The following is a 26,538-nucleotide window of genomic DNA, read 5'->3' as shown; positions in this document are numbered from 1 at the left end:
AATACCTAACCTAAGGTACTATTGTGTGTTGCGATAAGCGTTATGGTTCTTCTCTATGTTATGCAAATTGGGATATGGGGGGATATGGGGATGACGGTTCGCGACAGGTTCGTCGCGTGCGGCATGTCACAGTTGACGATCCAAAATTAGAAAAATAAAGTAGAACCGGGCATTGGCCGCGCGATCTGGCACGGGCAACTCAATTTCAAGTCATTTTTAGCCGGTCCTTGAATTGCCTGCAGCTTCCCCCATCCCCCCGGCCCCTTGCTACAGTAAAACCATACCATAACGAATCTAATATATAACGAATTTTTTTATTAACGAATTTCGTTAAATTTTATACTTAATTACCATTAAATTCGTTATAAAATAAGTAATATTATACTATTTTAAAGTAAATACTAAGTTATTTTTAAAAAAAAAGTTATCTTTAATTTCGCTAAATTTTTTAACCTTTTTAAGCTTAATTAGTTCGTTAGGTACGTACCTATTACCCTTTACCCTTTTGGTACTAGTTCCATTTTACTCTTTAAAGCGAATTTACACCATAACGAATTTGATTCGCTGTTTTTTCCCATTCGTTATGGTAGGGTTTTACTGTACCTAGTCCTTTCTTACCTAATGTTAGGTAATTAACTGGTGTAAGAAAATGATAAGTCTCATTCATAGGTACTTTACTTAAGCAGCTACGTCCCTATAAAATTGTCCCCACCATGCCACCATGCCACCATGCCACCCATGCCTAACAGCGTGCCCGCCTTACCTGGAAATTCCTCGGGTGTTAGCCGCGAATCGGGTCCATTGGATTGGAGATTGGAGCATTTGAAGCTTGATTCAATATTTCTTTCTATGCATGCGCTACCTCAAACAACAGCAACGAACATCGTATCCTTCACGTCATCCACCGGCCTCCCACTTCCAATCGTCATGCTGCGGGACCATACAGGCATACTATAAGTACGTTTTCAGCTCTACCGTCCCAATTGGCCATCTTCAAGTCCGTACCTACCTGAGGTACCTTACCTACCTAACCTAGGTAGGTAATCTAAATGATTAAACGAATATCAATCACTAACATGTTTTCCTCAAACTTATAGCTTTCACTCCTCCTCCCTCCCCCCTACCTCCCCTCCGCACCAAGAATCCGTCCGCTCCATATCATGCCGCCGCACCTGCACCCGCGGTCGCGAATGACCTCGTCGCTGTTCGCCACGACCGTCGCCGCGAGCTTCTTCGTCGTCACCCTCCCGCACATCCTACCCTGCCCCGCGCCGCGGGTGACCTACGCCGACTCGGAAGTAGCCGCGGACGGCACGCGGCGGCGGCGGCGGAGGAAGCCCGAGCCGGCCGTCGTCAAGGACGGCATAGTCCAGTTCGAGAGCCCGAGCGAGGACCTGGAGCGCGTCGCCGGCGAGACGGGCCGCGTCGCTACGAGGGCAAGGAAAGAGAGGGAATGCCCCGTTCCCAAACCGGGCGGCGTCATTGGCGAGCTCATGGGCTTCAAGGGCAAGTCGAAAACAGAAGGAAACGGGCCGAGCGACAATACATAGAAAGGTGTAAAAATAAATAAATAAAAGCATCGGGTTGGAAAAGTTGCCGGAAATGTACGTTCGCAATATGTATAATACTACTTACTATGCGAAGAATATGTCACCATGTCCTCTTACTCCCACTAGAATCATCTGTAAGGGGCGAACAATTTCAGCACTCTGGCAAGGTGAGAGACGAGGAGGCCAGTAACATTAGTGATTGCTGAAGACTAGGTATATATAGGTACCTATATATATAATCCACCATACGAATTACTATAATACCAGTAACCATACACATCTCCAAACGCAAGTGTTCGTACAGGACGTTTTATCTTTTTCTGGCTTCGTAGCTCAAAATCAACATGATTGTAGACTAATAACAGTTTTTTAGCATCATTGTCAGAAATGCAATTGAACTTTTATTGACCATTAGCCGGCGGGTTAGTATCCGGCAACAGTGGTGACTCCTTAAAACTCCTTTCATATTCCCCATCCTCCTAGTAACTGCCATGGGGTCGATAGCCATAAAGACCAAGCCGTCTCATCATCATGATGAACTTTATCCACCTCAAAATACTGCTCAAGATTTTTGACCGTGCCAATGCGAAAGGCTACCGCCGAGAGTTCCTCGTTCCACATCAACTAATTAACGAAGCCGTAGACCTGCCTGCATCCGAAATGCCTCTGCGCATCCTCCTATCGCTGTATTTGCGGAACAAGAAAATCAAAAATTAACGCAAGGAAAGTCGTGAGGGGATAGTATTACAGATAGGAAAGCGACAAACTGCAAAAAAAAAGGTATCACTAAACGTAAGCGAGGAAGGATACAACACCGTCCCTTAGGATGCAGATTGCGGTGTCGGCACTTCTGTCTCTTCGACTTTTGCCTCGTCCACGTCTAGCTTAGGTCTCTTTGCTGCGCGCTCCGACTCCGATTCTTCTACCTTGGCCTTCAGTTCCTGATTCTCTTGCTCCATCTCGTCCAGTCGTCTCTTGAGGATATTCTCCCGTCTGTGGCTTTCCTCCAACTGTCGCTGGATTTCTTCACGTTGCATACGCTCCGTAGCAGCTTCTTTGGCGGAATTCTCGGCAGCGTGGCGGTAGTTGTCAGCGGTCTGCATGTCCTGTTCCAACTGTTGCAATCGACCCCTGTACAGCTCGTTGACGAGTTCGAGCTCGCTAACGCGCGTCTTCAAGCTTGAGTTGGCGGCAATTAATTGCTCGTGAGTTTGCGGGACATCGGTGATGTGCTGGTCGCCATTCATAGGAGACTGGTGGCTAGGGGAGCCATCGGGAAGGGGGTATTGAGGTAAACTATCCGACTGGAAATGATCCATAGCTTGGAAAGCAGTCAGATGGGGATCATATATAGACGGGGTCGCAGTGCGCGACACGGGCGAGTCTGTACCGTGGCCGTTTGTGGCATTCTGTTGATTCGCGCGAACGGCAGCAAGGGCGGCAGTTGCATTATCATGATTGAAATTGTTACCATTGGTACTCGCAGCTGCAGGAAGGCTTTGCTGCACCACGTTGTAAGCATTATAAGAATATCATTACGCGGGCGGGGTTTAAAAGGGGGGTGGGTGTATTCCATACCTTTTTCTTTATCTGCATGTCCGGACGCATTGTCTTCACGCGATTTCGGCTCTTTATAACGTCTGTCTTCAAGGAAATCGGGCGCGGACGGCCGTGCAGCTTCAAGAAGAGACCGCAGGCATTGCACAGGACGGATCCCGTCTCATCGCGACGCCACAGAGGAGTGGTCGAGGTACCGCAATTCTGGCAGGTTGGCTGCGTAGAAGAAGTGTCATTGTTAGCGCCTGCGGCCGTTGTGGGGTGTGAGGCCATCATTTTGAAATCGAGTACTGAATATTTCAGCTGAAGAAGGGGTGGTGTCGGCGGATAGAGTATCGCGATGGGATGACTGGGGGAGAGAGATATCGATAGGGAAGGATAGGTTGATTGATAGACAGATAGAATTGATAAATTGATAGAACTGATAGAACTGATAGACGGGCAAGATTGAAGAATTTCTAGAAAGTGGGTGCTGATAAGGCTGCAGCCAATCAGAGCCTAGTACAAACCTTGTCTGTACAAGGGTACCTGCGATTTCCCAAAGTTCCATGTCCGAGTTGAAGGGGGGGATTTCCACCTTCCATGTCAACGGCATACAACAGAGGCAAGAGCAACCTGTACACTTCTTGGTACATGGTACATGACTTAACCCGCATGGAAACTTTCGAGCGGTAAATCAAAAGGTGCAGAATGCAACAAGATGCAACATTCCATTTTCCCTTCCACTACATACAGCCCGGTTTTTATTTTTCCTTTTTTTTAGGAAAAAAAAATTAAACTAAAAATAAAAACCGATATGCGAGTCATACTGAAAAGGGAAAAGAAAAGAAAAGAGAAGAGAAGAGAAGAGAAAATATTGACATAGAAAAAAAAATTCAGATAAACAGAACAGAACTCAATAATAACTCACCAAATTGCCCGACGCTGTTGGAGCGTGCGCCGCAGGAGAGGAATTCATCGGAGGTGGTGCAGGCGTATTTGTTGCTCTATATGTGGTGCTCACAAGTTAGAATGATGAATACTGCCAATGTAATGTTCGAAGACGAGTATGTCTTGAAGGTTGGGTTTGCGACTAACTTGCCACAAACAGTTCAGTATTCGTGACTTAAGATGGATAATCCATTTTCGACGAGTACGTGGAAGTAAGTCAACGAGACCTGCACCATCGGTAGAAGACATTGTCTTTTCCTAGTGACTAAAGGTTACGGTAATAATACCGCTGCCAAGTGTACACTTAGGTGTTGAATCTTTTCTGATATCTTTTCCGTCCTCACCCTGGCGAGTCGCAAACCCTCCTCTGAGACATACAACCATCGCAGTAATAAATTCCCCTTTAACCCAAAGAAATTTGGTATAAGAAAATCATATGCGATAGTTCAGGTGTAAACTCACCTCAATTGTGGCGAACTGGTTGCTGATCCCGCGGCCGCCAACGCGGAAACTCCTGGAAGTGGTGCTGCCGAGGCCGTCGTCGAAGAAGTCGAACTCGGACGCGATATTGGGTCGATGGTTGTTGCCGTTGCCGTTGCCGGCAGCGGCGCCGCGCCCTCTTCCATGACTGATTTTATAGGTGGTAATGCTGGTGATGCCGTACGTGTCGGAATGGGCGAGGTGATTGGTGGCAGATTGCTATCTGCCTGTAATGATGCCAGTGTGGAGGATGCCGTGGTGGGTAAAATTCCAAGGTCCCAAGTCTCCTCGGGACGAACAATCGTGGCAGAGGCGAGAAATCGAGGAGTGGGTATTAATCGGCGCGAGTAATGGGAGCGTCACACCTTGACCGCCAATGATCTGGCGGTATGAAGGCGGCTTTGTGTAGATGATTGCAAAGAAGCAGACCGGGCAGTACGCATAAGTACTGTAACAAATGTATTGTACTAAAAACCCACTGTATCTTGGAACCGTAAATCGTAAATCAGGACGAAGCGATTGGCAGTTCACAGCTTAAGAGTGGATCAACCGAAGGCCTAAAAGATTCGACTGATAAAAAAAAAGTTGGACCGAAGTTCGAACTGACAATAAGGACAGGAAAGTAACGTTAATCAATCAGTTATTAATCTCTCGAAGACAGAAATATGGAATTATACGGAAGGGAAAAGTACGGTATGGTATGTAAATAAGATGGGCACGCGCCAGGAGAGAATTGGAATCCCCTGAGCCCTGAACTTTGATGTTGCAGGATAGACACGTACATAGAAACTTGATAAAAAAAAATATTATTGTTATCTTAGATACGAATGTATATCCTGGTAGATATTACTAACGTTAGGTACATTGTGTCATGGTTCCCCCTACCTAACTTACTTTTTTTTTCGTTACGTTTCTGTACCTTAGGTTAGGTAGATTTAGATTTTATTTTCTTGGCAACGGGGAAAATGTTTCTAATCTAGTAGGAAGGCTAATGACCTTTTTTCTAAGACCATCTGATTGCAATTGGACATCTTGTAATTCCCACGTCAAGATGCTTCTTCAATGTGCATAATCTTTTTACACCTCACCTCATCAGGTAAAGCGCCTTCGCTGTTGTGCCTGCAAGTGTACACTCTTACGCTTCCGAGGCTACAATTATTTCACCGATTGACAACTCGGAATTTCTCTCAGTATCTCACCAGCTCGTCTTTGCTATAGACAAATTTATATTCTCTTGTTACAATTGGTTCAGAGACGGCGCAACACTCAATGAGGCTACCCTCATCTCTTGTATGAACGTACTAGTATATAATAGCTCTTAACTCGAGTTATTCTGTAAGTGTGACCTGGTCTAGGGAATGGTTCAAAACCTACACGAGGGATAGTATCAAATAGCAACTTTGCCATCCTAGAGCTAGGTATATAGAAAATGGTTAGCAGTGCTGCAGCCTTCTGTATAGTAAATACATACCTTTTCATGGACAACATTTCGTAAAACAACTGCCACAGCACTGATCTTCTTGGCTTAAGAGACAAGCTTTAAGACAGTCGAGTATTGAGTATTGCGAGGTAGGGATGTAAAATAGTACATTACTTACTATGGAATCAACAAGGTATATTCCTAATAACGATGAGGATATCATTAGTAGCAATGGAGAAGTATCCGTCTAGATAAGGTAGAACTTTGTTAGACTACCTCAGATAGAAACCTTGTACCAACCTACTGTCTTCTGGTATTCCCTAGGATTTATATATCTTCACATAAGATAGGTTTTTTTTTTCTTTTTTTTTTTTCTTTTCTTTCCTTTAGTCAAAATAAAGAAAGAAAGAATAGACACAAGGCTGTATAAGTTTGACACGGATCTAACACGATCTCAGCTTTCTTGTTTATTGCATTTATTTCACATCACTTTTATGCTTTAGGGGTTCTGTAATATCTGATATCCATCATATGTAAAACCACTTTTGAAATCATAGAAACAGTTCTAAACATTGTTAAATGTAGTAACATCTAGCTAAATACTCCGGTCTATACTGTATTTATATCAACACTGAAAAATAATATAGTAATTACATTAGAACATTTAGGAGCCAAAGAATACCTAATTTAATACAACACATTACTTTGGTAAGAGTATTGCTATTTCAGTAGTAGTGTTGTTTTAGTAGTAGTTATTTTCAGCGCCGATTTTCTTACTGCCTTTAAAAGACCGGCAGAAAGGCTAGATATTCCCCCACCTATTTTCGATTAATTTCATTACACCACTATGTTAACCATTATATCGTATTAAATCTAACGATCTAATATATAAGAATTATACCGTTAACTTGACTTTGATTAGAGATTTTTAACTATATAGGTTGTAATTAGATGCATATGGTATTTCAAAGGTTATTGCTAAGTACCTGTTTCGCAAAAAGGGGGCGTTACCACTACTTATACAAGGTACTTGAGGAGCTACTTTCGCACTTCAATAGCTTTTTAAATACCACATACATTAAATTGAAATTTATATTACTAAAAAGCTCTAATCAAAATTAAACCAACAATATAATTCTCATATCTTAAATTATTAAATACAATAAAATATAATGAATAACGTGGTGTACATGAATAAAAGATAGGTAGGGGAATCTTTAGTAGCAAGGCCTTTTGGGCAGGCGGTGAGGAAATCGGCGTTGAAAACGACTACTACTGAAATAGCAACACTCTTTGGTAAACACGCTCTTCACTACCATGATTGATAAATAAGGTCGATTCTGCAGAGCGGTGCTGTACCTAGGTACTTAGATACTCGAGACAGTATCCACTTCAGCTAAACCATTGGAGGGGCTAGCAGTCGTCCCCATAAAAGAACCCTCCGGCTGCCGATATCTAAGAAAAAAAAAGTCCCAATCGTTCATCGTCGCCAATCATTAATCTTCATTTGCATCGCGAACACAAGTCCTATACGACATCACCACCGTCACGATGCCGTCTACACATAAAAAAGATAAGCCATGGGATACCGATGACATAGGTAAGTATCAATAAAGTGGAAAATATATCTCTTAAAGTATCTAACATAAACATCAGATAAATGGAAGGTCGAACCTTTTAAACCTTCAGATAATGCTGGCGGAACATTTGCAGAAGAATCCTCATTTGCAGTGTAAGTACATCTTGCTAAATTGCAACGCATCAGGTAGTAAGTAATCAAAAGCTAATTTACCACCAGTTTATTCCCTCGATATCGCGAAGTTTACCTTAAGGAAGCATGGCCCGGCATAACACAAGCGCTCCAACAGCATGGCATCGCATGCACACTGGATCTTGTCGAAGGTAAGCCATTACTTCTTTTTTCACTAAATGGATCGGCACTAACAAAGTCATGACAGGATGCATGACAGTCAAGACGACAAGAAAGACATACGATCCCGCCGCCATCCTCAAGGCTCGCGACCTCATCAAACTACTAGCACGTAGCGTGCCTGCGCCGCAAGCACTAAAAATACTCCAGGACGATATGGCCTGCGATATAATCAAGATAAGAAACTTAGTGCGCAATAAGGACAAATTCGTGAAGCGACGGCAGAGAATCCTCGGACCAGGCGGCCAGACGCTGAAAGCGCTCGAGCTGCTGACGCAGACGTACATCCTCGTGCAGGGCAACACGGTCAGCGCGCTGGGACCCTACAAGGGGCTGAAGGAGGTACGACGAGTGGTGGAGGACTGCATGGCGAACATCCACCCGATTTACCAGATCAAGGAACTGATGATCAAGCGGGAGCTGGCGAAGGACCCGGAGCTGGCGCACGAGAACTGGGAGCGGTTCCTACCCAACTACAAGAAGCGCAGCCTGAGCAAGCGCAAGGTGCCCTTCAAGGTCACCGACAAGAGCAAGAAGGTGTACACCCCTTTCCCACCGCCCCAGGAGAAGAGCAAGGTCGACCTCCAGATCGAGGCCGGCGAGTACCACCTCGCCAAGGAGGCCAAGAAGCGCATCGCCAACGAGGAGCGCCTCGAGAAGCAGAAGGTCAAGCAGGAGGAGAAGAAGCGCCAGCGCGAGCAGGACTTTGTCGCGCCCGAGGAGAACGGGCCCTCCGAGAGGAAGAAGAAGAAGCGGAAGAGCAAGGACGACGAGTAGGAGTAGTAGTAGTAGTGTTGTTATTGCCTGCGCATGGGGTCTATGTATTACTACTTCCAGCCGCGATCTTTTTCCTCAAGAATTTTTACGATACCCACGAAATTCTGAACAGTACAACCATCATCAAATCAAGGCGTCTGTGCGGCTCCGGCCTTATGTACCTAATGCAGTTGGCTTCGTGGTACGTAGAAGGTTCAGATTAATAGTCCCTCCACCACTCTTCGCCAATAGGTATACATCGGGGTTGGATAACATATGTTCGCCGGATTGTTCGAAGGCGAATCCCAGGCTCGAGCTCAACACAGAACGGCAAGATAAGCCATTTATGATACCAACAACAGCAATCCCGATATGAAAAGTTCTCAAGAGGGTGCCTTCCGCCTTTTTAGAGACACTTATCTGTATACAGGAACAATAGCGGAGCTCAAGTTGAATATGTATTAGGTGGTGCCTAAGGCTGCGTTTAGCTTGACTTTTGTTCGATAGTTTAGGTACAGACGCATCTTATTAGGCCAGTAGTAGTGTGTATGTTAGATATCAAAATTTCATATGATAGAAAAAAAAAAAAATCGAACCGACTGCAATAAGTGTTGTTGTGCATCTATTTATAAATACCATCTTCCTATCGTTATAGCAGATCAGGTACATAGGTAGGTACCACTATCACATATGTATATGACAAACACGAGGCAAAACCAAAGTGAGCGAACAGTGAAGACTTGAAATCGTAAATGAATTCCTATACAGGCCATACGGAGCCCGGCAGAAAAACGCCTATAACACCAAAAAATGCCTAATCCGTATCTTCTTCTTCTTCGTTGGTATCACGTCTAGCACGATTTGACTGACTAGCCTCCCCCTCAAAGATCATCCTGATTTTGATTTTGATTTTGATTTTGATTTTGATTTTGATTTTTTTCCCCCTTACCCATCGATGACCATCGTGTCATCGCCATCAAACGCCGGACCCGGCTGCTCGATTGGAACGCCTCGGCCACGTCCTGCTAACAGTTCCCTCCGGATCTCGGGCCCGATCTTGTGGTGCCCGTGGGTGAGTAAGAGATCGAGGAGAGCCTCTCGCTGGTCCTCCGTGATCTCGTTGCGGTACCGCTGCGCAAAGGCGAGTAGGCACTGGTGCCAGATCACCGGGAGCTTGACTTGCATAGCGGCCCGCTCGCTGCCGATGTCCATCGGAGCGCCTTCCCTGATAGACGCGGGATCCACGCTGCGGAAGCGCAGGAAGTGGAATACGAGGGAGTCGATGACCTGGTAGGGAAGAGCGTACTTCTTCTCGAGGAGGGTCTTGATGAACACGTTCGTAGCCCCTCCGCCCTCCGTTCCGGCGGACGCTTCCCGCGCCGCGATATCGCAGAGGCCCTTGATAGCTGCGCCGGAATGTAAAACGGGTATGGAAACCCTAGCCAACACAGCGGATATGATAGTCGCTTCTCGCAGGGTGCAGGTGCCGCTCTCCACGAGGGGGAAGAGGAAGCCCTTGAACCACGCGGCGGGCTTGTAGAGGGCTTTCTTCAGGGCGTTGAACAGATGCACGTTCAGCTTCTTCGTCTCGTGGATATCGTCCCGCACGCGCTCGAGGAGGATCATCTCCATGAATCGTCGAACCACGATCGGCTTGCTGGAAATGAATATCCTCGTGGCTTGGTAGCACGCGTTCGGGGTCCATTGGTCGGGCTTCGTGTATTCGATGATGTCTTCCCAGTGAGGGACCGTCGGCAGGATCTTGAACGGCTTGGGTAGCTGGCCGGACTTGTATCGCGACAATATCAGACCGATCCTATACAATGTTAGTACTAGGTGAGACCCGACGGACTTGCCACATAATCCTGTCGACGTACTTAGTATACACCTCTACGACCTTTGGCGGGACCTCGAAATCGGCATCCGCAGGTCCCAGTTCCTGTCCTCTGTCTTGCCCAGCTTCATGTTCCGCGATCCTCGCGAGGATCAGATCGGCGAGGTTGGCCCCACCGCCCTGCTGCTGCGCAGATGCTTGGCCTCCCCAGCCCTGTGTTAATAAAGGATCTTCATCCGTCGGTAAGAATTTGTTGAAGGTGTCTAAGTCCTCAGGTTCAATCTCGATCTCCTCTACTATCTCATCGTCATCACCCCAGACTTCCTCCTCTTCGAACGCCTCGTTATCTTCGTCCTCGTCGTCAAACCGAGAGTCGAATCCGAAGGCATTATTCTCTTTTGGCGGTCGCGGAGGCGCGACATCAATCTCTTCGGCTAATTCTCTGCCGATCTTCAAAATTTTTCTGGACGCCTTAGAATCTATATAGTGTTCCTGCTCGTCGTCATCGTCGTCGCCGCTTTTGGATTTCCTCTTGGGAGCCTTTGCGCGCAAGGGACCCGTAGCGACGAGGTCATCTTCTAAGGGGTTGTGTCGCCGCCCTTGGCGAACAGAAGTTGGTGTGGTCGCCTTCGGCATGGTTTATTTATTTATTTATTTTCTTTTTAAATAGGTAGTCGGCCTCGGGATGCTGTTTTTCGAGATCACGACGTGGGGCGCAAATTAATTTTCTTTTCAAAATTCAAAAATTTTGAGGGGTGGACGGAACTAATTCCGTTTAGCGGATTTGGACCCTTGAGGCTCGAGCTGAGGTCAGCTATGGTATTGTACCTAAGTACCAGGTACGTACCTAACCTTTCAACACCTGCATGGAGCCAACAGCCAACAGTAAAGCACGTTCATCCAAAAATCTGCACAGGCAACAACCTATAACTTCTAAGGTACCTCGATAGGTAGCACAGTAGCGGAAGCTCTACATAGTACGCATTTGTACAAAAATGATGAAAAAAAAGTATGGCCAATACCTAATATAAGGGCAATGGTTAAAACCCAAAAAAGTGTCCTTGGTGAGGATCGAACTCACGACCTTTGGATATCCCAATTTTTTTAGAATCGAGTCATACGGAGAAGTATGAGACCAACGCTCTAACCAGCTGAGCCACAAAGACTGGATTAGGTATCTGGATCCGGATTACACCGGATTACACCGAGGTACCCTTTAGGATCAAGCCATTGAGGCTTGGGATTGATTTGAAGAGTTTCCAATAGACTCTTAAGTATTCGACTATTTTCGAAAATAAATTGAAGAGAAACTTCAAAGCGAATTTCGAAAATTTTATCTTATCGTTATTACCTAATGTTAATATTGTTTTACTGCATTTGAAACTTGGGATATGTGCATTGAACCAAGAACACTCACGTCATTTTTTTCTAAACCCCTCCATAGAGCTGCGCAACCCCTCCAACGTTACACTACGGTTTATTCTGTCGCAAAATTCTCAGCACCTAAGATACGAACTTTTTTTTTCAGCTCATAGAAAATACACGGTTGGATTTGAGAGCTACCTCATAATATAACTACCTAACCTGTCTAGGTACCTATACACTATACATCTCAGTATATTACTAAAATGCCTACGGAATTAGAGGAGGTACGCTTAAGAAAGAATGGTGTCCCTTTATTCTTTCTTGTTAACCATGTATCAGTTGGTCGGCTTCATCGCCAATCCTAGGCCTGAGATTCGCGGTCTTGCGATGGAGCATCTAGTTCCCTATTCGACGTCACAGCCCAGTATCTTCAAGGCCGATAATCTCCAGCCTGTAAAAAATTTGAAGCTTTTAATAAAGGATCATCCGGTAAACTTCCCTTTCTCAAGATTGAATGCACGTAAGATTCGTAACTAAAACACATACTAGAGAATTGCCGAGCATGTTATAACCATTCTCATCAATCTTGCGGCCGATCGAGAAATTCTCGAAAGCTTAGGCACGGACGAAAAATTCTTGGACGAGGTCCTTAGACAGATTATTGTTAGTATAGAGCCCAATCGATTCTCTGGACACCGAGCTGATGTGTATATCAGATTCCAACCGAACCAAACGCAAACCTCCTTTCTATGCTTTTGGCAAACCTTGCAAAATGGGACTCTATAAAGAGAGTCTTAACTAAGAAGCAGCCATCGCCGGCTGAGCTTGGATCAAATGAGCTTATTTTGAACCAGCTAGTCGATTTATTCGTCAAAGGCGCAGACGGGTCGTACAACAAGAACGCAGACTTCGATCATCTAGCTTACCTCTTCGCTGACCTAACGAAACATGCCGAGATACGGCAGTATTTCGTGCAGAAGCAAGATTACGATGGGGTAATACCCATCACGAAACTGAAGGTTTTCACCGAGTATAAGTCGAACGTTAGGCGGAAGGGAGTCGCTTCCACCCTGAAAAACGTTGCTTTTGACGTGCCTTCACACCCACTGTTCCTATCGGAGGACGATATCGATATCTTGCCATATGTCCTGTTACCTATAATGGGGAACGAGGAGTACGACGAGGAGGAAATGATGTCAATGCTTCCTGACCTTCAGCTTCTCCCCCCTGATAAGCAGCGTGATAGTGATCCGAACATCATCCAAACGCATGTGGAGACACTACTACTTCTGTCGAGCACTAGGGAAGGCAGAGACCACATGCGTAATGTTAAGGTGTATCCGATCATTCGAGAAACACATTTGCGTGTTGATGATGAAGGCGTTAGAGATGCCTGCGAGCGATTAGTTCAGGTTCTGATGCGGGATGAAGCAGAGCCAGGTACAGATGATCGCATTAAGGAAATCGGTGACGATGACGATGACGACCAAATTGTCGAGGTGTAGGTCACAGAGGATATGTGAACTTACCGATGTACCATTGGCAAATCTGCTCCGCGTCTGCTGAGAATTATCAGGGTCTAGGGAGAGCTATTCGAGCTGTTTGGCTACACCCATCAAAGTGGCCACTAACCTAGTGATCTTCCTCAAAGCAACTCGCTCTGTCCGAATTCTCTAGTGGGTAGAGTCCGTCGAGATAATGCCATGCAGCAGTAGCCGGCTAGGTTTCTTGGCTGGTGGTATTCCCTAAAATGGAGAAATGCGGCTGACAGTTGGGAGGGCAGAATTTGTTACGCCCATGCTAGATGGGGTGTATTGCATTAGCCAAGACGAATCACGCGGTATTGCTCCGCTGTGTCCGATTTCTTGGAAATCATGAATCTCTGGAGCAGAGGGACGGATCCGAGTGGGTGCAGCAGCTAGCGTCAGGCTTCCAGCACGAATATAATACCAAAACCGATACCGAGGGCATTCTCGTGAAGGCGAAATATACGTGAAAAAGAAAAAAGAAAAAAAATTACCAGGGGCTTTAGCCGTCCACCAAAACCGAATTGTATTTCGACTAATACGCCTCTAGGCCAGCATCTAGTATTCAGTATACCTAAATGACGGATCCTCGTAATTTCGAGGGTTGAATAAAGCGGACCTCATGTTAAAGCTCTGCAAGGAGGAAGTCGGCTAGCCTTCGAGATCGAGAGTTGAAGGCTAACAAAATTCTACTGGATTAGCTGTATGATTGGCCAGCTTGATCGGATCCGGCTGGCGGTAGGCCTTAATGTTAGAAATCCTGGAACCTTTTGTTATACCTGCCCGAGAAGAAGCCGTCAAGTCATTGTCGTCATGACCCGGAACGTTCAAAGATCGAGAGCGTGGACCAATGCCCAAACCTGATTGGCCTAACCGCAACTTGCCACTTAAAAACACAGAGAAACAGCTCTTATTCATTAGATATTACTGAAGGGCTATTTTAGTTAATAGCTATACGATCCACCTGCGATTTGGAGCAAGGTCGGTCAATCGACAGGTCCTGGTGTCTGCTCACTTGCAGAATCTAGCCTGATAAAAGTTGAGAATGTCGAAAAAGGATGCGTTACAAATTACAAATTTCTAATAACTGGGACCGAATCAAAACGAAACTACTCTAACCGAGGCCCCCAATCGGATGACTGATACTATCTACATATGGTGTAGGTTTCCGGGAGGGTTGTATAGTGTAGATGTGACGGGAAATACAAAAGCTTATGGACTTTAGTGGTATCATGGCATGTTGATGCAATTACGGATATAGATACTAAGCATTTCTTGCCGTCTTGTCGTCGAGTCTTGGTCTCTTGGTAAAGTCTTATTTCGACTTCCTGATATCTTGGCCATGTTTAGATTGGTGTTTATAGGGGACCAAAAATGATTTATTTCAAAGAGGATGGCGTCTGCAACGAGACACCCCCATAGTTACAGGGATTACAGGGAATGCAGGGATCGTACAATACAAGCTGGACAGGGAGAGATTTACGAATTGATGTGTCGTTCAGGGATCTGAGCAACCCTGGCGAATCAGATCGTCGGAGCCGCAACATGTGCTCCAAGCTACAACTCTAATTCGTCTTCAACCACCAACGGCATGTGTTTTGATTGTATAGAATTGGATAAGAATTACAGTGAATTACCTATCAACTCTCAACTCTCAAAGTTCAACTCTGCTAGCTGCGCCAACTACCTAGGCACGACTCCAGTCTAGCCTTGTTCCCGCGTGCATCAATGATCAGTTTAGAAAAAAAAGCATGGCAGCGTGGGCAAGAAAAAAACCGTCAGCTTCGGTTCCCCTTCGATCTAGCTTCCATGCATTTGTGTCCTTCTACGTCAAAGATGATATACACTATTTCTCGTCGGCCCTTTTGGACGCTAGACGGAATTCCCTTTGAAAACGTGCACCCGAAAGGATCTACCATCTCGATCTAGATGTTTGCCCGCTCGGGAACCACATGGTCCCAATGTACGGAATATGCCTAGACGAGGGTTTCCGTAGTTAAGAAATGGTAAGGACTAAATCTCCCCAGCCTGGTCTGATACCTCGAGACCCTCCCACGCGTTGGACCGTCATCTTACATAAAAATAATTGACATATTCGCCTTGTCTCTAACCGTATTTACACCGCGCCGGGGAGGGAGGGGAGGAAGGGGCGGGGCAAGCCAAGTGATGTACGAGGAGTAGAATCAAGGAAAGTTCAAACATTTTTTGCAGGCGTACTCGAGTCTGCCCAGCATGTCAAGCATGATTCGAAAGTCCAACCGCCCTTCTTATACGCATTGTTATGTGCAATAGGTAGTAGTTGAAGCTGCTTGTAGACACCGACGTAATAGGTCAATTATTCATTGGAAGTCTGGTCTGGTCTACGATACTGCAACCCAAATTGCATTACAGTTATTGATCCTTGCAGCCCGCGTTTTTATCTCATGTTAAACAGGACTACCAATAGGCGAAGCAGCTCCGGAGGGACCGCCCGGAGTGGTGGTATTATAATAACACCTGGGATCCTGTCCTACTGTGTGCTGTGTGAAGCATTACGGCCCACCCTTCCACCTGGTACCTAACACTATGTATTGTCCCTGTATTTGTACGTATGTACAATAAAATACATCTCGCATGTTGTTGGTTAGCTGACTCGGTGTCCCCTGTCACAAAGAGCTTGCCTTCAATCGAGGGTTGCCTTAAGAGCTAGGATCAGAGCTTGGTTACGAGAAGATACAAAAGCATGGCACGTCCCTTCAGCTAGACATAAAATCTGCTTTTTTGGTTTCTGCTGTCAGCATCAAGTCCCTATTCGGGTTGACAGACCCCTCCCTTGTTTCTCATCTATTGACTGTCATTTGCTTCCCTTGCGACCAGTGAGAAGCTCTGCGGAATCTTAAAACCTTAATCACTTTATATTAGATCGGCCACACCTAGAGAGCACAGACAACAAGTGTCTTCCTCATCCCATAACCCATAACCATGGCTGACGCCACCGCGCCAGATTCTCCTACGGCGAACCAGGCGTTCGCCTCGAAAACTTCCGGCGGCAACAACGCTTATCATAACTTTCATAATGACTTTCTGCACATTCAGGATCCCAACGAGCGCCGCCGTCTCGCGCTTGCTGAGATCGACAAGGCTCCCTTCGGATGGTACCATGTGAGGTAAGTACCTAACCTACCTAACCTAGGTAGGTACATAATATTTTCCCCGTGTCGCAAAGGTACCTAAGGTAGCTCTTACTGCGAGAAGCTAACGAGTCGGGACGCAGGGCTTGCATCGTCGCCGGTATTGGTTTCTTCACGGATTCGTACGACATCTTTGCCGTCAGCTTGCTAAATACTATGCTGGGAATCGTGTACTATCCGCAGCTTGGTAAACTGCCTACCTCCTCCGATAACGCTATCAAGCTGTCGACGTCTGCCGGTACCGTCGTCGGTCAATTGGTTTTCGGTTGGCTCGCGGACCGCGTCGGACGAAAGCGCATGTATGGTCTCGAGCTGATTATCATCATCTTCGCCACCCTCGGCCAGGCCCTTAGCTCCGGCTCTCCCTCGGTCAACATTGTCGGTCTCATCATCTTCTGGCGCGTGCTCCTCGGAGTCGGAATCGGTGGAGATTACCCACTATCCAGCATCATTACGTCCGAGTTTGCTACGACGAAATGGCGAGGAGCTATGATGGGCGCCGTCTTTGCCATGCAAGGTATTGGCCAGCTCGTCTGCGCTTTTGTCATGTTGTTCGTTACCCTGGGCTTCAGGGAGGCGCTATCCGCCGCACCGGATACCACCCACTGCAACGGCTACTGCGCTGTTGCGGTCGACAAAATGTGGAGGACACTCATCGGCTTCGGTGCTGTCCCGGCTTGCATTGCTCTCTACTACAGATTAACTATACCCGAAACTCCTGTAAGCCATCTTATGCCGAGAAGTGACAAACGAAATATGTTAATATCAGTATTAGCGTTACACTTTCGATATCGGTCGCGACGTCGAAAAGGCCGCCGATGATGTTAAAGCCTACATATCCGGCAAGCGTGAAGGCCACCCTGACGACGTTGCTCGCATACAAGCCCGTGAGGCTGCCCAGACCCAGATGACCGTCCCGAAAGCTAGCTGGAGTGATTTCTGCCGCCACTACTCCATCCCCAAGAACGGTCTTCTTCTATTTGGTACGGCTGGCTCATGGTTTATGCTTGATGTTGCATGTAAGTCACTATCCCTGGGATCCATTCGCGTTTAGAAGGATAACAAGCTAACACTCAACCCTAGTCTACGGTCTATCTTTGAACAATGCCGTCATTCTAGAAGTAATCGGGTATTCCACTAAACACGCCAAGAGCACCTACGAAATCTTGTACAACACCGCCATCGGCAACCTCATCATCGTCCTGGCCGGCGCCGTCCCGGGGTACTGGGTCTCGGTCGCGACGCTGGACACGCTGGGGCGCAAGACGATCCAGATGGGCGGGTTCATCATCCTCACGATCCTGTTCGTGGTCATGGGCTTCGCGTACAACCACATATCGAGCAACGGCCTCCTGGCCATCTACGTGCTCGCGCAGTTCTTCTTCAACTTCGGGCCCAACATGACGACCTTCATCGTGCCCGGGGAGGTGTTCCCCACGCGCTACCGGTCGACCTCGCACGGCATCTCGGCCGCGTCCGGGAAGGTCGGCTCGATCATCGGCCAGGGCGCCATCTCCATCCTGCGCACGCGCGGCGCCACCAAGGACAACGAGGCCCCCTGGATGGACCACGTCCTCGAGATCTACGCCCTGTTCATGCTGCTCGGCATCGTCACCACCATCTTCATCCCCGAGACCAAGCGGAAGACCCTCGAGGAGCTTTCGGGAGAGGACCAGTATGCGCCGCCGCCGGTGTCGGGTGCGGAGGGGAGCAGTCAGACTAAGACCGCGGAGTCGCTATAATTTTTGGACCTTTTTCTTTTCCATTTCTTGCCGAATTTTTCTTTCTATTTATCCCCATGCGTGAACGCGGAGAACGCCGTGACTAAGTCGTGTAGGTCGGCTTTGCTGTGGCAAGGCTCTATATCCTAGGTACCTAGAGACGAGTATGTCTAGCTGCCATGCAAGAGGAAAGGGGGGTTTAATTGGTTTGGCATGTAATTCATTACACCGATACGAATACCTAACATGCATTTGGTCTCCCCATGTGTTGTTGTTAGTATCGATATAGGTAGATTAATATATACCCAAGTTCAACCGTTAGATCTTCTCCTTCTCCCACCGCCCCCATTGGCCTAGGTAATAAGGTAACAAGGCGCGCTTTCGATTCTTGTAGTTAGCTCTGCAGAGCGTAGCATTCATATAAATCTTTACCCGACGAGTCATATCGTTTCCGCCAACTACCTCTTGCCTCTTCGCTTCCGCCTCTTCGCTTCCGCCTTTACGCACAGCAACTTATAGAATTACACTGCTGTCACGTCTACCTTGGTTTTATCTATCCCCGGCATTAGACTTATTTATTTATTCATTTATACCATTCGCAGCGTCTCGGGCACTATAGGTAAAGCATACTATAATAACCCAGCAGGAGACAATACTTACAAAAAGCAACGTAGTCCTTGATATGCTTGGCCTTGTCGAACGGCTCGGGGTAGTACCACGCCACGTTCGCGAGCTCGGTGTCTAAACAGGTAGTCTGTCAATACATATCATATTTATTGTCTATTGCGAATATCAGGTAATTTATGCACTTACCCCCGACCTTGACGGTGTAATACTCAGCATCGCCCTTCCACCCGCAATGCGTGCGCAGGTCCGTCTTGCTAAAGAACTCGGGCCGGATGGCCGCCGGCGGGAAGTACACGTTGCCCTCGACAAGCTCGTAGACGTCCGACTCGGCGACTACGGTGCCGTTTACTGTCGCTTGGACGTGTCCGGACGGCATGGCTGTGGGGTATTTGCCCTACTTCTTTTCTTTTTCTTCTTTTTAATGGTTCGCTTTAGGCTTTTATGAGGAGCTGGGTGGGTAAGGGTTATTATGAGAAGTGGAACTGGGATTATGGTGGTGGCACAATGTCGGTTTTTATATCATTATTCTATGTACCTAACCTATATGTATTGGCGATGAGATGCTTGCTGTATTGCGGGGTAGTCCGCTTAGAAGCGTTCTAGAAGGATTCTCGATACATGGGGTTACAGGGATAGACCGGCTATACCGTCTATATAAAAAGGGGTAGCCAGCTCCCTCGCAAGAGAATACTATGCAGAAGGTTATGTGTTACTCGTTCAACCCGATATATCATATGTACGACCCTGACACTTGCTCTGTATAAGATATCCATCACAGGGTATACCTGACATACCTGACACGGGGGGACAGTTACATGTTAGCATCTAATATCAGACCAAATGATATTGTATTCTAAGGGGTTATCGTCCAATACTTTCATATACTAGTAGCGATCTATCCCTTGTGTACACTAAGTAACCCTCAAAAAATGCAGTATCATAGTCCTACACTCTGAGAAAGTATTAAACGAATTTATTAGTCTAGTTCCGGGCTTGATGGAAATATCTACGAAGGGCCACCGTGCTTGCTTGCTAACGATGCCACCCTCGAACGGTGTGAGCGACAGCACATCTGCCTACTGCGAGCGTAAGGTGTAAGATTTTGTGGTTGAAGTTGCTAACTTTCTCGAATCCCGGGGGACGTTGCTAAAAAGTCACGCATGCATACCTTATATCTGAGTTTTAACTATTAAGTGATTCATTATGACACTTGCAGGTCCTGTCTTTTGTCGCGTCTTGTTTTCGCTTCTTGACCTGTTTGTTATCTGGCAATCAAGGTGATTAGGAGCATATCTACACGGCGCGTATCACAGCAACGCTATCATTAGTACAAGAACCAAAATGAGTGCCTGGCCTGAATGCAGAACTTTGACCATATGCATTTGCGAAAGTTGTCTGCCTAAGGTTAAGTGCCTCCTTATAATGCATTTATGTCTAATGCTTCCCAGAACCTTTTCGAACCGAAACAATCTCCAAGCCGCAATACCACGACGCTCTCTATTATAAGTTTCTTCCTCGCACTTTCGACCCAATAATTGTCCTGGAGCTACCTATGGAGAATGAAAGGTTTTCGGACCCCCACGAGGCCATCATTTTTGCCCGCGAAAATTCGACATTCTACAAGCGTCTATATCAGTCTGTCCCTGACGAAGAGCCGGCTCTGGAGGACGTGCCAGTTATCTATCCCGACGACTACTGGGAATCTGCAAATAATGATCTTTCCAGCGTGATGACCGGTCCATTTACGAATGGGAAGACTTACTGCACGAGCGGACCTAGCGACAAACTCGAGATTGTCCATCTGTCAAAAGAAGAGGGATTCGAGATCTCCAGAACCAGGTGTAACTTGTGGGCGAGAACCCTGAATTTCGATAAAGCAAAGCGTATCGCGTATATCATGAGCCCTCACGACATTCGCATCAGCTTTTGGGATACACTCAACATATCCAGCGGAATGCTCCTCCCAAAAGATGCAATCCAACTGTTTATATCAAACGAAAAGATGCCAAGTAAGATCGCAGAAGAAGTCGAAAGATTCCAACCCTATCTTTTATTCGGGTCGCTCCCCGACATGTTTCGACTTAGCGAGTACCTCGTAGAAAGTCATATCGCACTACCGTCGGTGCGCACCATACTTTACCAGGGAAAGACCGTGCCTAAACATATCAACATATCATTGCATGCTGGATTCCCGAATGCTAGGCTGTACGCTCCGCTTTACGACAAACCTCAGATCGGCCCCTTGGCGACACCAGGTCCCATTTCAACCGGGAAGAATCTCGATATCGACCCGATATACAGGGTGTCCAGTTGTGTTGCGGTTTTGGAAATAGTGGCAGACGACGGCGTCGCCATCAAAGAACCCGGCATCAAAGGGAACGTTGTCATCACGCATCTCGTACGCCGTCTGCAGCCCCTTATCCGATTCCCTGTAGGTGACGTTGCCGAGTGGCTAGACTACAACGCCCGAATCTTCAGGTACTGCAGCCAGGCGCCGACAAAGATCAAGATTGCCAACACCACACTGGATTGCTCGACTCTCAAGGATATCATCCGCGGCGTCACGGAGACCGACGTCAGCGGGCGATTCCAGTGCGTCCTGCGCGTGCAAGACGGCCGCCAGAAGCTCGTTCTGCGCCTCGCGTATCCGAAGCCGCAAGAAGCCGGGGAAATACGCCATAAGATCGAAAAGGCGCTGTGGAATACGTCTTCGTCGTGGAAAAGCGATCGTCAGGCGGACGTTATCTTGAACCTTCGCTTGGAGTGGGTTGATAGTGGTCAATTGACCTGCGATTGGGAGACTGGAGAAATACTGGAAGTGGTGGATGAGCGCTCCTGAGTCTGTCTAAGAAGTGGTTCCTGATGGATAAAGATATCTACCTACCTTAAGGTACGGGTAGGTTGCACCCACGTGAGAGCAGCTGAGACGAAGTATTATAACAGACAGTGTTAAATATGACGTTAGTTTAATACCCAAGAATGAAAGGTTCTCCAAACAAATTCTAGGTTTTATAACAAGTTCTTTCTCTTCTATTATTAAATCCCTTTTTAGTTCGAGTTCTATATAAATGGCAAGAGGGACCGAATCAACATTCCAAGTTAGAATTATTATTTCACGGGGGCTAAGCACTTTTTTTATCGTCGTGCAGATAATATTTGGTCTTTTATGGATTAAATGATATTACACACTTGCCTCTCAGGGGGAAATAGCCCCCCTCCTTCTTTTTCTAAGTTTTGTTTTTTTCTATAATGTCTACAGAGACACGGCTTCGAAATAGACTAACTCACCTTGCCGAAATAAGAAGGTCGCCTACTCTACGTCTGGCTTCCTATGCTTAGTCTTTATGGATATCGATCTCCTCGAGCTCAAACCCATTCTCATCTCTGCCGTTATGGAACGACCATCTTACTCCTTCTGTTGCCGTTCTAGGGGCCGCTTCGGCATCAGTGTCTCGCTGTTCTGAGGTACCTCTCGCAGGACCATCAACACTATCCCGTACATGCCCAGCTGGATAAGCCGACTCAGAAGCAGCAGGCGTAGCAGCTGGGGCGGGCACAGCAGGTGTATCAGGTGCAGGAGGTACTCCAGCTCCGGCGTAAGGACTATTACTAAACTCAAACCCTGAGAAATCGCCACCGACGGGCCTTGGTCGTCGCTGAGCAGGCCGCTCGCGATCTTCCCGATAAGCTTGCGCATTGGCCTCGAGGTCACTCCTGAGCCGTTCCGCACAAGATCTCTTAATTTCCTCTTTAGCTCTCTTGCGTTGGATGTGACAATCGCGAATTCTCGGTATCAACCAAGGGATACAAATGAAGAACAAGACAATTACGGCCAATGCAATCGCCGCTATGCAAAAAGCGTCGAGACTCTTCTTTTCGGCCTCCTCGTTAGGGAGAGGGGTGGCGTTCTCGTCAGACATCTTGACTGGTGATTAGGTGCGGTTAGGTACTCTTTGGGGATTTTTTTTGGTAATACTACCTAGAAGTATGGTTTCTACTGCACGTTCTAGATTTTGGTGTCGTATGTTTCTCTCTGCGAATGCTGGAGTGTGACGATGAAGAGGAATAGGCAATTTCGAGTGGCATAACCTACGTGTATATACTTAAGCCACCCTAAAAACGTGTTTTCTATCAACATGATATTTCGCGAACCTTGCTGTCGTTCACGATCATACTGAGCGTCAGGGTATATGCTAGTATGAAGATAAACGTATTGTTTGAAACCTACATGACCGAGGTTAATGCGCAGAAGCTTTGTTCAGGTGTTCAATGTGGCCATACCTTGACTGGATGTTCTTTGTGCTGCGAAAAAAAGAAAAATGCAGCTCATTTTCTCAGTTGTATTTTATGTGATAGGACTGCGTTGTTTGGCGCTTATGGGGAGGCAAGTTTAAGTCAAACCCTCCTAGACAGGCTTTTCTTTACGACAGTTGTATCAAAGTTGCAACCTCGCTATCTCTTTGTCTGCCCGCTATTCCGAGGCACAACAGGGTCTAGAATAGTACCCCATGGTAGAGCTGCAAGGAGTAGAACCAATCGTGACTCTGGCAGGTCTTGGTAATTACCTATCACGGAAAGATGTAAACCCTCTCAGCCAATCAGGTCTAAAGTTGCACTTCGTGAGACCCTATCAGTGTGTACTGTATCATCGGGTTAACTTAGAAGGCAGGTAGTTTAAATTTCTATCTTTAACATGCAGTTAAGCAATATTTTCTTCGGATGGTAATTCTTAGGTCGTAATCTTCACACAGGTCTTATCTATCTCCATGCAGGTAACTCCGATTGCAAAAAAAACCTGGTAAGACAGGACGCATCATGTCACCATCTCCTTGCATAGAGTTGGATTAAAGACTACCACTTATGTTGCCATCAGGGGTGTGAATTTAACCACTGATTCAAGTTCGAGAAGACTTACTTTGAATATGACATTGTCGTATAATTACTTACAGGTAATAAGGGGAATAAAAATAATAAATTAGCCCACAAGGTTGCAGAATAGAATAACAACGTTTACATTAGGTGCCTAACCTACCTGGTAGATAAGCTAAAAGAAATGATTAGATGGTTTTAGTTAGCTTGGAAAAGAAGCACGAAGGGTTAACTTTCAACCTTGGCTGTTAAACTTCCTTCTTGGAACCGTTCGTGGATCTTTAGCAGCTACCTACCTAACCTAGAACTCTTATTTGCTGAGCATTTATAATCGATGGGAGTACCAAGACAGTTCCAATCGTATCATCTGGGCTATAAAGGGTTATACTTCCCCTATACAAGAATAAAATTTACCAAGTATATCGGCAACTCTAGGCTCCAATGCATTATCATGTGGAACCCAAACCGGCCTTTACGAGATGCACGATAAGAGGGGTGTTTTTTCCGACCTTGCTCAATAGAAAAACGTAATGGTTCGTTAAACAAAAGGAACATTGGAGCATAATACGTAGCATTGCTATGAGTCTAGTTTAATAGTAGTGGGACTGTTAGCTTCTCCAAGACCTTTGTGAATAGCAATTAGAAGAAAGGCGTGACTTTGAGATGCACGTATCAAGCTACTTACCCCTACGAGCCCATGGGGCGCGCTAATATGGGGCTGGAAGTTCAACCTTATTCGGGAAGGTAGCGGATCGTCGGCTTTGCACCTGTTTGGATGGATTATAGATCCCTAGGCGCGCACTTGGGGTTGCGCTGCTGACTCGTGGAACGTTGTTCTATTTTCCGATCGATGGAGAAAACAAAAGAAAACATGAACAAGAACAAGGGGAAAGCTGGGATATCTCTAGAGCCTCGCGCCTGTGATGTTGAGAGCTAATGATGCACGTCAGACGGGTCCGTCTGATGGTGATATTCTCCCTCCTAATACAGGTGAATTGGCCGGAATTAGTACCGAGCTCTAAGGATATTATTAGTTTGTGCGTCGACGGCATTTCGTACGGCGCCAATTGCCTTAAGAGCATAATCGAACTAAGTATCTACTTCCTAATCTCTTTAGATACCTACCTCCTTAGGGATTTGCCAATTCACAATGGCGATGAATACATCTCATAGAGCTATCGTGGTTATTATATATAGTAGGTAGTATAATAAGAGATAGTAGGTGATGCCGAATCAACGCTAAACCTAGTGGTAGGTACACGTTTCCGGATGCCGTTCGGACTGGAGACGGGTTTATGAAGTTACTTAAAGAAGGTGTGATCTTCGCTAGAATCTTCTGTAAGGGGAGAGGAGGGGGGCTGTGGGGGAAGAAGCCCTATAGGCTATTGCTGTAGACATTTCAAGGCTAGTCGTTCAAAATGGCCTACTGAGAATTGTCACATGTACTATCGACTTACCACACGATTCATGCATGCATCTGCCAGTTCGCTGTTAGACGCCTCAGAGGTCCTATACAGCACCGTCGTAATGCGGGGCAGGCGCGGTACTTGTGGGTGATCACCGAGGGGACCTGCCTTGAAAGTACCCCGTAGTCATCGGAATACTCCGTCCCGGGGCTCGATCTATAGTACTAACCCTAAGATGATTAGTCCCTGACTCCTTGGAACTGACGGAATCTTTAGGTAGTCAAACTTGATCTATGTACTATGTAAGTAGGTATATAATACCATACACAGTACGTACGTGATATATTTACTAAAACTAATGTTAGGATAGGTCAAATAAAGTATATATAATATATTACAGATCAATCACGTTATATCTACCCGTGGCTTGCTCATCAATAAAGGCTATTTTCAACTTTCATTTTTGCTGATCGCTCATAATTAATACGAATAACGTTATGCTCTTCAAGATATAGCATACCTGCGAGTGTATATGAGCATGAGCATGAGCATGAACATGAGCATTTGTGTGTAGATATTTGGATACATACCCAAAACACCCCCAAAAAAACCTACGAACCACCACCGACAATGCCGACTGTTCGGTAATTGCGGCAACGAGAACTGATCACATCATGTCGTATTACCTGTAGTATAATATAAAGGCCTGCTGGACTTGCCGCGCGATTCCACTCGAGATACTATGCACAATCTGGAACGAAAAACAAGCTCAGTCTTGGCTTCTTGGCTCTTTATATATTTCTGAGCGCTGATAAGAAGAATAGAAGAGGCCATTAAGGTGACTAATTGCCGAATTAGGAAGGCCGCCCATTGGGCACCACGAGACGCGAGCTCAAGTCTGCTTTTCGCGAGAACCGTAACGGCTTGGCGCATATGTTCGATACAACATTATGATACTGCCTGTTAGATTCCCTTTCTCCACGCTATTGGGTTCGACTCTTAGCCTGTGTTGCAACCGGCCGCCCGAGTCCACCATCTCCTTGGGCAACTCAACATCTTCCTTGCTCCGATCCACGGTTCGGATCTAGGCTTGGAGTCCTGAAGAGCTTAGAGATTCCAAGTGCCCTTGGAGCTGATACCGGTCGCCAATCTCTCCTTCTAACGGTTGTGGGAAAGTACCAGTGCCTCTCCATCCCCTGCGAAACAAGCTCTGCTAACTACCGCGCTTCCCCAACCCATCATAGCATCAGGATCTCACCCTGCATGTCATGCTGGAGCTGCAGGGCGGTTGAAGAGCAAGGGTCCCTGATAAGGTACGAATTACTTCGCCTAAGTCATCAGGGTCCCCTCATTACGGCTAGCCAATACTTCCTGACGGGCTGCTCATTACAAACTAC

At 46.5% G+C, this 26,538-nt stretch overlaps 9 protein-coding genes and 1 non-coding gene across 10 annotated transcripts; 5 read left to right on the top strand and 5 right to left on the bottom strand.

Annotated features, from left to right (window-relative positions):
- The first annotated feature begins 723 nt into the window (after nucleotides 1-723).
- F4812DRAFT_437884 (uncharacterized protein) lies at nucleotides 724-1,729 on the top strand. Its single transcript, XM_047934950.1, has one exon. The coding sequence runs from the start codon at nucleotides 1,161-1,163 to the stop codon at nucleotides 1,548-1,550; it is 390 nt and encodes a 129-aa protein (XP_047788179.1). The 5' UTR covers nucleotides 724-1,160; the 3' UTR covers nucleotides 1,551-1,729.
- Nucleotides 1,730-5,296, bottom strand: F4812DRAFT_437871 (uncharacterized protein). The gene is made up of 4 exons (XM_047934949.1): nucleotides 4,500-5,296; nucleotides 4,018-4,093; nucleotides 3,129-3,323; nucleotides 1,730-3,052 (listed from the first exon to the last, which is right to left on the bottom strand). The coding sequence occupies exons 1-4, from the start codon at nucleotides 4,661-4,663 to the stop codon at nucleotides 2,372-2,374; spliced, it is 1,116 nt and encodes a 371-aa protein (XP_047788178.1). The 5' UTR covers nucleotides 4,664-5,296; the 3' UTR covers nucleotides 1,730-2,371.
- A 1,963-nt stretch (nucleotides 5,297-7,259) lies between these two features.
- Nucleotides 7,260-9,224, top strand: F4812DRAFT_437866 (eukaryotic type KH-domain (KH-domain type I)). The gene is made up of 4 exons (XM_047934948.1): nucleotides 7,260-7,537; nucleotides 7,594-7,669; nucleotides 7,736-7,839; nucleotides 7,896-9,224. The coding sequence occupies exons 1-4, from the start codon at nucleotides 7,489-7,491 to the stop codon at nucleotides 8,642-8,644; spliced, it is 978 nt and encodes a 325-aa protein (XP_047788177.1). The 5' UTR covers nucleotides 7,260-7,488; the 3' UTR covers nucleotides 8,645-9,224.
- On the bottom strand, nucleotides 9,036-11,637 carry F4812DRAFT_114890 (Bystin-domain-containing protein). The gene is made up of 3 exons (XM_047929391.1): nucleotides 11,539-11,637; nucleotides 10,501-11,479; nucleotides 9,036-10,439 (listed from the first exon to the last, which is right to left on the bottom strand). The coding sequence occupies exons 2-3, from the start codon at nucleotides 11,091-11,093 to the stop codon at nucleotides 9,569-9,571; spliced, it is 1,464 nt and encodes a 487-aa protein (XP_047788176.1). The 5' UTR covers nucleotides 11,094-11,479; nucleotides 11,539-11,637; the 3' UTR covers nucleotides 9,036-9,568.
- F4812DRAFT_t118 lies at nucleotides 11,514-11,623 on the bottom strand. Its single transcript has one exon. It is a non-coding gene; the product is annotated as a tRNA-Met (tRNA).
- Nucleotides 11,590-13,477, top strand: F4812DRAFT_114895 (DUF383-domain-containing protein). The gene is made up of 4 exons (XM_047929392.1): nucleotides 11,590-12,106; nucleotides 12,162-12,311; nucleotides 12,372-12,485; nucleotides 12,539-13,477. The coding sequence occupies exons 1-4, from the start codon at nucleotides 12,086-12,088 to the stop codon at nucleotides 13,325-13,327; spliced, it is 1,074 nt and encodes a 357-aa protein (XP_047788175.1). The 5' UTR covers nucleotides 11,590-12,085; the 3' UTR covers nucleotides 13,328-13,477.
- Nucleotides 13,478-16,309: 2,832 nt separating this feature from the next.
- Nucleotides 16,310-18,260, top strand: F4812DRAFT_461546 (phosphate permease; the record flags this gene model as incomplete). Its single annotated transcript, XM_047937890.1, has 4 exons — nucleotides 16,310-16,494; nucleotides 16,602-17,238; nucleotides 17,294-17,537; nucleotides 17,602-18,260. 4 exons carry the CDS (start codon nucleotides 16,310-16,312, stop codon nucleotides 18,258-18,260), a joined length of 1,725 nt encoding a protein of 574 aa, XP_047788174.1.
- A 244-nt stretch (nucleotides 18,261-18,504) lies between these two features.
- F4812DRAFT_437831 (DUF427-domain-containing protein) lies at nucleotides 18,505-19,363 on the bottom strand. Its single transcript, XM_047934947.1, has 3 exons — nucleotides 19,053-19,363; nucleotides 18,900-18,980; nucleotides 18,505-18,792 (listed from the first exon to the last, which is right to left on the bottom strand). Exons 1-3 carry the CDS (start codon nucleotides 19,240-19,242, stop codon nucleotides 18,761-18,763), a joined length of 303 nt encoding a protein of 100 aa, XP_047788173.1. The 5' UTR covers nucleotides 19,243-19,363; the 3' UTR covers nucleotides 18,505-18,760.
- Nucleotides 19,364-19,904: 541 nt separating this feature from the next.
- F4812DRAFT_461544 (uncharacterized protein) lies at nucleotides 19,905-21,705 on the top strand (the record flags this gene model as incomplete). Its single annotated transcript, XM_047937889.1, has 2 exons — nucleotides 19,905-19,953; nucleotides 20,315-21,705. 2 exons carry the CDS (start codon nucleotides 19,905-19,907, stop codon nucleotides 21,703-21,705), a joined length of 1,440 nt encoding a protein of 479 aa, XP_047788172.1.
- A 308-nt stretch (nucleotides 21,706-22,013) lies between these two features.
- On the bottom strand, nucleotides 22,014-23,227 carry F4812DRAFT_114866 (uncharacterized protein). Its single transcript, XM_047929390.1, has 2 exons — nucleotides 23,148-23,227; nucleotides 22,014-23,090 (listed from the first exon to the last, which is right to left on the bottom strand). The coding sequence occupies exon 2, from the start codon at nucleotides 22,784-22,786 to the stop codon at nucleotides 22,202-22,204; it is 585 nt and encodes a 194-aa protein (XP_047788171.1). The 5' UTR covers nucleotides 22,787-23,090; nucleotides 23,148-23,227; the 3' UTR covers nucleotides 22,014-22,201.
- Nucleotides 23,228-26,538: the final 3,311 nt, after the last annotated feature.

This window comes from Daldinia caldariorum (assembly GCF_022478825.1).
Source record: "Daldinia caldariorum strain CBS 122874 unplaced genomic scaffold F4812scaffold_14, whole genome shotgun sequence".
Classification (NCBI taxonomy): Eukaryota; Fungi; Ascomycota; class Sordariomycetes; order Xylariales; family Hypoxylaceae; genus Daldinia; species Daldinia caldariorum.
Note: the sequence above shows the minus strand (reverse complement) of the source record. Positions and strands in the feature narration are given on the sequence as shown.

What these genes read in the sequence shown, in the direction of transcription:
- F4812DRAFT_437884 (XM_047934950.1), top strand. Translation starts at nt 1,161, where the DNA reads ATGCCGCCGCACCTGCACCCGCGGTCGCGAATGACCTCGTCGCTGTTC.
- F4812DRAFT_437871 (XM_047934949.1), bottom strand. Translation starts at nt 4,663, where the DNA reads ATGGAAGAGGGCGCGGCGCCGCTGCCGGCAACGGCAACGGCAACAACC. An exon ending in ACCAGTTCGCCACAATTGAG is followed by an intron (nt 4,094 to 4,499) that starts GTGAGTTTACAC and finishes CACCACATATAG; the next exon opens with AGCAACAAATACGCCTGCAC. An exon ending in CAACAGCGTCGGGCAATTTG is followed by an intron (nt 3,324 to 4,017) that starts GTGAGTTATTAT and finishes TCTTCTACGCAG; the next exon opens with CCAACCTGCCAGAATTGCGG.
- F4812DRAFT_437866 (XM_047934948.1), top strand. Translation starts at nt 7,489, where the DNA reads ATGCCGTCTACACATAAAAAAGATAAGCCATGGGATACCGATGACATA. An exon ending in GAAGAATCCTCATTTGCAGT is followed by an intron (nt 7,670 to 7,735) that starts GTAAGTACATCT and finishes ATTTACCACCAG; the next exon opens with TTTATTCCCTCGATATCGCG. An exon ending in CACACTGGATCTTGTCGAAG is followed by an intron (nt 7,840 to 7,895) that starts GTAAGCCATTAC and finishes AAGTCATGACAG; the next exon opens with GATGCATGACAGTCAAGACG.
- F4812DRAFT_114890 (XM_047929391.1), bottom strand. Translation starts at nt 11,093, where the DNA reads ATGCCGAAGGCGACCACACCAACTTCTGTTCGCCAAGGGCGGCGACAC. An exon ending in GTCGTAGAGGTGTATACTAA is followed by an intron (nt 10,440 to 10,500) that starts GTACGTCGACAG and finishes AACATTGTATAG; the next exon opens with GATCGGTCTGATATTGTCGC.
- F4812DRAFT_114895 (XM_047929392.1), top strand. Translation starts at nt 12,086, where the DNA reads ATGCCTACGGAATTAGAGGAG. An exon ending in TGCCTACGGAATTAGAGGAG is followed by an intron (nt 12,107 to 12,161) that starts GTACGCTTAAGA and finishes ACCATGTATCAG; the next exon opens with TTGGTCGGCTTCATCGCCAA. An exon ending in TTTTAATAAAGGATCATCCG is followed by an intron (nt 12,312 to 12,371) that starts GTAAACTTCCCT and finishes AACACATACTAG; the next exon opens with AGAATTGCCGAGCATGTTAT.
- F4812DRAFT_437831 (XM_047934947.1), bottom strand. Translation starts at nt 19,242, where the DNA reads ATGCCGTCCGGACACGTCCAAGCGACAGTAAACGGCACCGTAGTCGCC. An exon ending in TTACACCGTCAAGGTCGGGG is followed by an intron (nt 18,981 to 19,052) that starts GTAAGTGCATAA and finishes CTACCTGTTTAG; the next exon opens with ACACCGAGCTCGCGAACGTG. An exon ending in CAAGGACTACGTTGCTTTTT is followed by an intron (nt 18,793 to 18,899) that starts GTAAGTATTGTC and finishes TGCCGGGGATAG; the next exon opens with ATAAAACCAAGGTAGACGTG.
- F4812DRAFT_114866 (XM_047929390.1), bottom strand. Translation starts at nt 22,786, where the DNA reads ATGTCTGACGAGAACGCCACCCCTCTCCCTAACGAGGAGGCCGAAAAG.